Source organism: Solanum tuberosum, unplaced genomic scaffold (assembly GCF_000226075.1).
Source record: "Solanum tuberosum cultivar DM 1-3 516 R44 unplaced genomic scaffold, SolTub_3.0 scf00112, whole genome shotgun sequence".
Lineage (NCBI taxonomy): Eukaryota > Viridiplantae > Streptophyta > Magnoliopsida > Solanales > Solanaceae > Solanum > Solanum tuberosum.
This window is the reverse complement of record NW_006239035.1, coordinates 709,751-720,034: the sequence shown is the minus strand read 5'-3', so window position 1 is coordinate 720,034 and position 10,284 is coordinate 709,751. Positions and strand designations below refer to the sequence as shown.

Genomic DNA, 10,284 nt, shown 5'->3' with positions numbered 1-10,284 from the left:
ACCCCCACCGCCGCCTCCACCACCCCCTCCCGGCTCTCATTCACTTACCCCTCATGGACATAACTCACCACCACTACCAAAAAAGGATAGTGACTCATCCAACAATAATAATCATAAACCTCTTTTTATAGGAATTGGTGTTGCTGTTGGATTATTTTTACTTCTTATGCTAGTTTTCCTCATATCTTTGTGTAAAAAGAAAAGAAGAAGAAGAAGACCACATGATCAAATGGGCTTATACATGGACAATTCTTATAGACCCAAGAGTATAAATCTATTCTTTTTTTCATTTTTTTAATTAATTAATTACCTTGTATTTTTTATTATAATTAATTATCTTGTAGATATTAATATATATTTTTTCTGAGATCATCTTTTTGCTATATAAATTCATGATAGAAAATATGCAAACAATACATATATTTATCATAATTCCTTGCATTGATCACAATTTGAAATATATTTGTAGTGTTAGAATTTGAGTATATCATAAGTTCTTTAATTATCATAAGTCCAACTTATTACCTCAATGTGCTAAAGTGTTTGATTTTGCATACACTAACAACATTTAAAAGATAATCATGAATAAGTGAAATTAGTGACTTAAAATAAAGTGTATGACTTTCTATAAAATGTAAAACTGCACTTGATAATATATAGAAATAATATCTAATCAGATAACTCTTAGAATCTCTTATTGTTTGCTTTCTTGCTTATTGTGATTTCCCCTTTCAATGGATGTTTCATATATTTGAACAGGAAATGATTATAATGACAACTACAGTGTCCAATCTACCGAACATGTTGTTAAGATACCCCCTCCAACTACTAGTGCTGGAGTTAGCTCAGAATATAATTGGCCATTAGCACCACCACTGCCACCACCATCAATGAGCAACACAAGCTCCTCAAGCACTCAACAACAACAACAAACTCCACCTCCTTCAACGCCATCAAATATATCTTCTGGTTTTATTAACCAAAGAAATTATACTTATGATGACTTGGCAAACGCGACGGGAGGATTTTCCAAGACCAATCTTCTTGGACAAGGTGGATTTGGATATGTACATAAAGGAATTTTACCTAATGGTAAAGAGATCGCGGTAAAAAGTTTGAAATCAAATAGTGGACAAGGAGAAAGGGAATTTCAAACTGAAGTTGAAACTATAAGCCGTGTAAATCATCGACATCTTGTGTCTTTAGTTGGTTATTGTATTGCTGGATCTCAAAGGATGCTTGTCTATGAGTTTATTCCTAACGACACTCTTGAATATCACCTTCATGGTATGATATACGTTAAATATTGTAATATAGTTATAAGTTTTTAAAAAAATATATATATATGTATCTCATTTTACATATATATATAATAATTGTAGGATCTGGAAACCCAGTTATGAATTTCCCAACGAGGCTTAAAATTGCAACAGGAACAGCTAAAGGGTTTGCTTATATTCATGAAGATTGTAAGTCAATTATATTATCCCTTTGGATAATATATATATAATTTTCCTTTGAAGGCTAGCTAATTGGTCTTATATAAATTTTAGGTCACCCTCGAATTATTCACAGAGACATTAAAGGTGCAAACATCCTATTGGACAACAACTTTGAAGCCAAGGTATATATATAGGAATTAGGATTATATATTATTTTACACCATAATTTAAAGTTACAATACGGTAATATAAATTCTAAACAAAAATTATGTATCATCGATCAGGTGGCTGATTTTGGGTTAGCTAAGCTTGCAGCCGATAACTTTACTCATGTGTCTACTCGTATCATGGGAACTTTCGGGTAAACAATCTAAAATTTGACTTGACCCTAACCTGAGGATAATTCTGAATTACAGTCAAAAGTTGAATAAAATTTGAAATGTCATTTTTTTCAGGTATTTGGCACCAGAGTATGCTTCGACGGGGAAGTTAACAGAAAAATCTGATGTATATTCTTACGGTGTTATGCTTCTGGAACTTATAACGGGACATCGTCCTACTGATGTCAACAGCGACGGTGATAACTTAGTTGATTGGGTACGTAGATTTTCAATGTTACGTCGTTATAATTTTGGGGGGGAAATGTACATTAACTTTTAAATTGGTACATTCAGGCTAGGCCAATTCTAAATCGTGCAATAGAAGGTGGAAATTATGATGAATTAATAGATCCACGTTTGGAAGGAAAATTTGATAGACAACAAATGTTATGCATGGTCATTTGTGCTGCTGCGTCCATCAGACATTCTTCAAAAAGACGACCAAAAATGAGTCAAGTTAGTTTCTTTTTTTTATTACTCCAGTACTATTTTTTATGCTCAAATCACCGTAGAAAAGATTGGTTGATTGATATATTGGTATATAATTTGCAGATTGTACGTACTTTAGAAGGTGATGTTGCTTTATTGAATGATTTATATAAAGGATCAACGCCAGGAATATCTGGATCAGGAGAAAGTTCAGAATGTGATGGAGCTGGTTCATCATATGGCAATATTAAAAGGTTGAAAAATTCTGAAATATCAAGTGAAGAATACACAAGTAGTGAACATGAATCAACTGGTGAGTTTGTCCAGTCCAAGGCTCAATCTTAAGCAATAAATTGTAGACACAACACATATACCTATATACTAGACTTAAAAGGATGATTTTAGGTAATGAAAAATAGTTTTTTTTTTCTCTTTTTGTATATATACTTCTATCATGAAACATAGATTAGACTGACAGTGGTAAATGTATCTGTTCATCAGATGCGGCATGAGTACATAGAAATTTTCTGGTTAAGTTCATGTATAAGTAGTTATTTGTTTTTTTGGAATTTAATACAACAATAGTGCGCATATATTGTCAATTAATGTGTTATGTTTCTTGATTCTTGTTATTTAACGTACTGTTTTGTAGGCAAGTTTTAGCTAGAAGAGAAATAAGTCAACAGAAACTGAACATGCTCTCATTAAATGCACGTATTTGAGGAAAAATTGGACAATGGCAGCGGATATCTGTGTTACAGAGATTGCCTCCCCTTGTCAAATACAATATAAGACTATAGCTTATGTTTTTTGCTAAGAAATGGTGTTACATTATCTAAACAACTCTGGACCACTTCACTATTTAAAACATTTAAAAGGAATAACTGCCAAGAAAATTGATACCTTACAAAAATCAAGCTCGTCATACAAAATAATTTTAAAAAAAGAAAAGAAGCCAGACGTGTGACCACAGAAAAAGGTCACAGAGTCTCATTTTGGGAAAAATAGCCAACATGGGATGTGGACAAAAGGCAAAAGATACAATGACCAGAACATAACTTGCACTCAAGAAAGAAAATAATCAACCACCCTTTAAACTCTTCTAGAAAAATCAAATTGGTATATAATAAGAAAAAGCATATGCAATTGAAGGTGGAAATTGTCGCCGGTTAACCTCCTGAATGGGAGACGGGTGTAGTCACAAATTGGCCATTCTTATATACATGGGAAAACTGCTGTGGCAAAGCGTGCTCCCCCTGCAATAATTGTCCATATGTTAAACTAGTTAATACTTATACCCCCAAAAAAGGAACTAGTTAGATCGAAACAGGAAATACAGAGAGATGTAACGCCACCAGAAATACAGAAACAGTGCTTCAAACACTATAACAGAAACTCAGATTATGAGTTGATACAGCTCCTTTTCTGTTCTGCCACGTAGCAAAACACTAAGGTGACATTTGTCAATGACCTCACTTTCACATAAAGAGGTTCCACCTTGCAAGTTGGCATTAGTGAAACTGAGAAAAAAATTTAAGCTTAAAAAGAAAATTTCAAGTTGAATTGTGGTTGAAGTTTTTCAAATCTACTTCTACTCACTGATCTTCTACTTTCACAAACCTTATTTGTTTCAAAGAACTACCAATATCCATGCACAATTTCCAACCTAATGAAACTTTTCGCCAACTTCTGATTCAATTCTTTTTCTGACTTCAACTTCAAATATATGTCCAAAACTTGCACAAGTTATCTTCATGTAAACACTCGAAAGGTACATTTCAACTAAGAACTTATCACCCACAATGTTTTTAGAGGTCATAAGCTTCTAAGTTCATCCCATCTGAGCTTGATGCTTACCAGTTAGCACCAAGCACAAAAAGATATACATGAATAGATAATTAAGAAAAAGAAAAAAAAGAACATACCCAATCACTATCAGCCCCTGCACCTGGAACCAAAACATTAATTTCACTTGACTTGGCTGTTGTAATGGAAGTCTCCAAAGAATCTTTGCTCAAGTATAATTGGCATCCAGTTGTATTATCAACTGAAATAGTCGGTGCTGAACCCTAAAGTGCCCACACAAGGGACCAAATAAAATGATGAGGTTATTATACATAAAACTGAAATTCCAATGAAAACATTACCAAACCTCTGAGGAAGCATTATTTGGATACCTGACATTGAACCTCCACACCATTACAGTTGACAACCTCACAAGCTGCCACAACATCCTGTCCATGAAATTTATAAATCAAATTAAGCACTTTGGTATAGGACATAATAGCCTCCGATACTTAAACAACCCTCCTTTTGAAATCAATCACTGACCGAGAATACAACTCCCATTTTAGTACACTTATCAATTGTTATGTTGTTGACTTTCCCTGTGTGACATCAAATGAGATCATCTGCATGTTAGAGCGCTGAAAACTAACACATTCCAGTTGTGCCACTACTTTATATTAGAAGGAAAATGAAGTTACCTTGGATCTGCAAGACTGAATCTTTGCACCCAAAAATATAGACAGATTGCTTTGCATCACAATCATCAATGACTAGATTCTTTCTTCCTATTTGATTCTCAACCACCCATCTTGGAGGAAACAAGACATCAAAGTCAGAAACATATTTGCCTAATCTCAAGCATAGATCCATTGAAAGAAGAGTTTTTACTCACTTACGACCCATCTGAAGCTCCAGTTTTGGAGGTCCAGCTTTAGAGAAAGATGGTGAGCTAACGCGACGTTCCTTTTCTCCTGCACTAATGACACCGGTTCTATCTGCACGATTCTTTGTCTTCATATCATCTGTCACCTTTCTCAATCCTAGACCAAAAAAAAAAAATCAACCCAAGGGTAAAACTGTCTTACATTAAAAAGGGAGGAAGCATAGCTGAGCATTACCACCAGTCACTGGCATCCCCGAATTAATTTCATCAAAAACAGCTGACATCCCTTTCTTCGGGCGTGATGATGAAGCCTGGGGAGATTCAGAGCTGAATAGAGAAGCTGGCGGCGGCGGAGGAGGCATGGGACGACTTGGTGAGTGAGCTTTTGGTGGTGCAGATACAGCAACTTTCCCTGTAGCACTCCACACAGGGCCCAATGGGAAGTGACTCTTAACGTAATCCCGCAAGCCAGGGAGATAAATCTCTTTCAAAGCTTTCGCCCATTCAACATGATTTGCGTCTTTGTTTCTGAACTCCACAAGGACCTATATATCATCAAATTTAATAGAAGTTAGAACAGTATGCAATTTTATATTGTGCACTATACCACCATATTAATTATTGAGAGGAAAACAACATACATAAAAAACAACCAAACAACAGAGCATAAATTGGAATATGATCTTTCAACTCGGAAGAAAATTTGAAGCAAAAATCCTTTTCCATCAGGAACTGAATATGGACTCACAGTACTGTCTTGCTCTAGCTAAAGGCAACTCAATTTATTGTGGAGGTTGTGTATTAGGGTAGAAGGGTAGTAGGGTAAGTGTTGTCTTGCCTTGCAAGGTTTAGTGCCTGGTGTAGAACTAGTCATGCCCTTGTAGTTCTTGCCATATGTTGTTTATTGTATTTCGGTTATCACACTATTTTGCTTTTATTATTGTTTCTCCCCGGTAGACTTTATACTGCTTTTCTTATTAACCATTATGCTTTCTCCACTGGTTTTTTTCTTCGTTTATTTGGGATTGATGCACTTGAGCAAAGGATCTTCCAGAAACAGCCGCTCTACCTCCATGAGGTAGTGGTGAGGTCTGTGTACACTCTACCCTCTCCAGCCTCCCCAGACCCTATTTTGTGGGATTTCACTGTGCATGTTGTTGTTGTTGTTGGTTCTCTTTTGGAGGACCAAAATTATGGAAACAAGGATAAAACGTACATTTGTAACCTAGGAGATGATCTAGTGGTCAAGGCATTTGAGTAATAACCTAGAGCTTCCAGGTTCAAATTCCAGTTATACCATTAGGGGTGAGCCTATCTGCTCTGACCTCGACAAGCAGGATTACTTTGGCAACTTATACTTGTAGGCTGAACAGGTTTAAAGGTGGATTAGCCAAGGTGTGCGCAAGTTGGGGCATGAACACCACTGACTAAGAAATTACATTTAATAACTACTTTCTTTGTTTTTTCAATCAACACCAACAATAACACATCTATCCCAAATAGTTGGGATTATTCATTAATCAATAGCAAAGAAAGGAAACAGGAGAATGTCTTAAACAGTGATTTTTTTCTTAACTTAAAAAATGGATGTTACACTTGTTTGGGAACACTTCCAGACACAATAAGCTACAAGTTCAACCTCTCTTATCAATTCTTTATCCTTTCCACCACTCTCACCTCCGGCCTTATTTTGGTGATTCTAACTTTGACTACCTTGTGTAGCCCCTCCAACAAATTGAGAACTTGGTATATGGAAGGCCTCAATTTACTACTACTTTTTTTATAGTGGGAAAGCCTCGAGTTTTCTCCCAAAATTCTAAGATAAGATACCACCAATCCTTAGGAGGCCTTTAGAGAACTCAAAGTCTGAAGAATTCTCGTTGTCCATGGCTGCTATTGGGCCTTTTAACCTCTCCTCCCTCCTTGGAGGTTGAGTTCCCATCCTCTTCCACTCTTTTAGATGCCCTCAGTCTTCACTTCAAATTGCGACAATTTTTTCTTTAAGAGGGCTAAGATTACAAATTGAAACAAACTCTTATGATGACGTCTTTCTTCTTTCCTCTCTTTGATAACCAAGAAGTCCGTGTTTCCAACTTTAAAACTCGATGGATATTGGACCCATCACTCTACTGACATCTCCACTTAAATACCAGGTTAGATTCACGGTTTAAATTCCGTCCTTGTAATGTGAGTCTGCCATACATTTTGTACTAACTCTGCTGTTGAAAATCCCATGTAAGATTGCTTGTTTCCAATCATCAATAAGAAAGAGATACGGTGGACCAGAGAGGTCCCCAATCACCAGCTCCATTTCAAATGTGACCCAATTATGTTTGTGTTTTGGTTTTCAATGAGAAAGAACAAACATGGTTTCTATTACAAATCATCTCACAAGATTCCTTAAATGTTATATAAGCACACACTTTAAATTTCATGAAGTGCCAATGAAGAATTACCGACTTACTCGCTGACAAGGTTGTGATAAAGCTCATTTTTCTTTTGATTCAAAAAGTTTGGTAAGAAGGAAAATGTTCTGCATGTCCAGTTACTCTGAAGAAAATACATTCCGTTAAAAAGGAAGAAGTATGACTCCATCACATCAGTGAATCCATTTTCACTTACAAACACCCAACTTTACTCCATATAACTTGTTTCAATAACCACTTTTTTGATAACTGAGAATTCCCTGAGGGGCAGCTGTACACAGTTGGAAACTTGGAGGATAATGGACCCGCCCATCTACCCTATCTCCACTAAAAGACCAGATTTTTGTTTGTGGCAGGGTTTGAACTCATCTCATGCGCCTACTATTTAGAAATTGACAATAACCTTCAATAATAAAAATATATCACCAGAACACTATCTTTGTACCCTATACTACACCTTGTACTATTATCATATATCACAAATTTTAACCCAACTAAACACTAGAAACTGATAAATAAAAACAATTTTGAAAGTTAAATATTTCCCATAAAAAATTTCCCCATTCCAATAGCACCAAAAATAGCATTCACTTCTTCATAGTGCTTAAGAGGGCATATGGCAAGAAGGATAAAAAGTGCAAATGAATTTATGAACGAAATATAAGTAATCATGGTTCCTTTTCCACCTAACGTTGGCCAGGTGGCACAAAAATATTTCAAAGACTTTCTTAACCAAGAGAATAATCAGAAGAAAAAGTGAACAGCTAGAGACAGTCTACTTACCTTGTTATTGTAAAACTCAGCCATCTGCCAACTTTCTTCCACGTGTGCAATAGGCATACTCATACCTAGAGGAGACCAGCATCGTCAAAAAGTGGACTGGTAAGTAACAAAGCGAAGAAGATAGAGAATACCCTACCACAATCTTTTCCAGTGTACGCAATCCATGCCAGGGCTGTTAGACTATCAACAGCAGCCTTCAAGTGGTTGAAGAAATCAGATCGTCGTCCTTCTGTCATTTTTGTACCTTTCACTATCACATCATTCAGAGGCTTAAGAAATTCAGCCAAACCAGACATGCTAGGTTTCTGCATATGAAGACCAAACGTGAGCATTATATCAACAGTGTTAGAAGCAGTATATTTCAAACATGGAACAGATTCTTGTGCTAATCAGAGTGCATCATCACAACACCTCAAGGTCCCTATTTCACTTTGTTTTCAATAAAATAAATAGCACACTACTTAACAGATGATCTCTTAACCAGTCTATAGCAGCAGTATGTGTCTGGCATTAAATAAAAGGAGATAAACTTGAAAGATTTCGCATAATTGCACAAGTAATTACACTTGATGCACTATGGACAATCTCAAAGTGATAAATTGAACACCTCTTTTGACAAAAAATTGTAAGTCGGTCCATAACTTGGATAGTTCATGATAGTTTCAATTAGCAGAACTGCAAAAGCTACAAATAAGACTCCTTTTTTTGGATACAGAAGTTACCAGTAAAATTTACTGTGCTTCTGAGCTCTATCTTAATAATGCAGTTGAAACGAGACTTCTTATGCTCCAAATGAACCTTTCTTTCAAGAGAAATTACAAGTCCAATCCAAAGAGAAACACCATAACTGTTTCAATAAGCAGAAACTCGGCATCAAGACCTTATCCAACTCTTGAGTACTAACACCTTGATGCACCTGGAACGAGTCTCCCTACCCTCCATGTTAGACTACTCATATACTGTAAGAATCACTCGCGCTTTTTCCACTCTCATGATGCACAAAGCACATGAAATACAACAACGAGAAAACAAAAAGGTACATGCTATATAAGTCCTCACATTTGTTCTACTTAATTGAATAGACAAACCGAAGAAAATATCACTTGCATTAGTTATCATAACAAAAAAGGTCACAATTCTTCAACTGTATACTAACACACTCAACTCGTATACCAGACAGTGACAGTAAATAAATCAACTGTAATTTTGTGTTAACCATCAGCATATCCCGAACTAGTTAGAATCAGATATAGTAATCCTTTCTATCCATTCCAAACTAATTAGAAGCTAACCTGAGTTTCCTTGATTTTGATAAGAAGTTCTCTTTGAGCTTCAAAAGCCTCCTCAACAATCTTAGTAACATCCAAAACCTGTCCACCAATCTTCTCTGCAGCAGTGCAAACTCTCCCGACGAACTGTGACCTCAGATCGTCAAAGGCAATAATGGATGGATCTAAAGCCGCCGCAGCTTCTCCATCTCCAAGTGAAGGTCCGCCGCCGACTGAAAGCGCCTCCAGCCTTGACACGGCAGACTCCAATCGCTGTATCAACTTCTCATCCATCAGAACGCGCGGTGAAAGCCTATGACCTCCTCTTTCTCTTTCTATCTCTAGAAATAAAATGAAGTTGGGATAGAGTAGATCTGGTGAGTATTTGTTGTTGTGTGGACTTGTGCAGAATGTTTGCGGAAAAGTTACTTTGAAACGCCGAAAGGGAAAACGAGAATTTCTTTTGAATATATGTGGAATATTGTTGCTCTCTAAAGTATGGACAAATTGAGGGCCTACACGTGTCTAGAAGGTGGAAAATGATGAATTTCACTCTTCTCTGCGTTGTAACTTGTAACACACGTGGAAGATCTCTTTTATATTTCTTTGAAATTAAAATTAAAATATATACAGATTGAGGGAAATCAGACGAAAAAAAAAAGTGAAGGAATGGATAAAACTGAAATTAAAATGAGGTTTAGCATGAAAACACAAAATTGAAAGAGCGTCCAAAAAGGTTAACAGTGGCAAGTTACTGAATTCAAATTAATGCCACAGTTACTTTGAAGTAATCTTTGGCTCACTAACTTTTTCCGCGTATATATGAAAATATTTGAACCTCCTGTTGAATTATTTTCAGTGGATATAATAAACCTACGAATTATC

General features: G+C 36.1%; 2 protein-coding genes across 2 annotated transcripts; one reads left to right on the top strand and one right to left on the bottom strand.

The window, feature by feature from the left end:
- The first annotated feature begins 241 nt into the window (after nucleotides 1-241).
- Nucleotides 242-2,596, top strand: LOC102603399 (putative proline-rich receptor-like protein kinase PERK6). The gene is made up of 9 exons (XM_015309641.1): nucleotides 242-266; nucleotides 760-886; nucleotides 950-1,287; nucleotides 1,383-1,469; nucleotides 1,554-1,624; nucleotides 1,727-1,803; nucleotides 1,898-2,039; nucleotides 2,117-2,278; nucleotides 2,375-2,596. The coding sequence occupies exons 1-9, from the start codon at nucleotides 242-244 to the stop codon at nucleotides 2,594-2,596; spliced, it is 1,251 nt and encodes a 416-aa protein (XP_015165127.1).
- Nucleotides 2,597-3,121: 525 nt separating this feature from the next.
- LOC102589664 (cyclase-associated protein 1-like) lies at nucleotides 3,122-9,852 on the bottom strand. Its single transcript, XM_006349544.2, has 10 exons — nucleotides 9,424-9,852; nucleotides 8,268-8,436; nucleotides 8,132-8,196; nucleotides 5,158-5,467; nucleotides 4,932-5,079; nucleotides 4,738-4,847; nucleotides 4,583-4,638; nucleotides 4,429-4,485; nucleotides 4,177-4,320; nucleotides 3,122-3,507 (listed from the first exon to the last, which is right to left on the bottom strand). Exons 1-10 carry the CDS (start codon nucleotides 9,691-9,693, stop codon nucleotides 3,421-3,423), a joined length of 1,416 nt encoding a protein of 471 aa, XP_006349606.1. The 5' UTR covers nucleotides 9,694-9,852; the 3' UTR covers nucleotides 3,122-3,420.
- Nucleotides 9,853-10,284: the final 432 nt, after the last annotated feature.

Coding starts and splice junctions, on each gene's coding strand:
- LOC102603399 (XM_015309641.1), top strand. CDS start 242: ATGGACAATTCTTATAGACCCAAGA. Junction 1,470..1,553: donor TGCTTATATTCATGAAGATT/GTAAGTCAATTA, acceptor TATAAATTTTAG/GTCACCCTCGAATTATTCAC. Junction 2,279..2,374: donor GACGACCAAAAATGAGTCAA/GTTAGTTTCTTT, acceptor TATAATTTGCAG/ATTGTACGTACTTTAGAAGG.
- LOC102589664 (XM_006349544.2), bottom strand. CDS start 9,693: ATGGATGAGAAGTTGATACAGCGATTGGAGTCTGCCGTGTCAAGGCTG. Junction 8,197..8,267: donor GTACACTGGAAAAGATTGTG/GTAGGGTATTCT, acceptor GGTCTCCTCTAG/GTATGAGTATGCCTATTGCA. Junction 3,508..4,176: donor CAGGGGCTGATAGTGATTGG/GTATGTTCTTTT, acceptor CAATTATTGCAG/GGGGAGCACGCTTTGCCACA.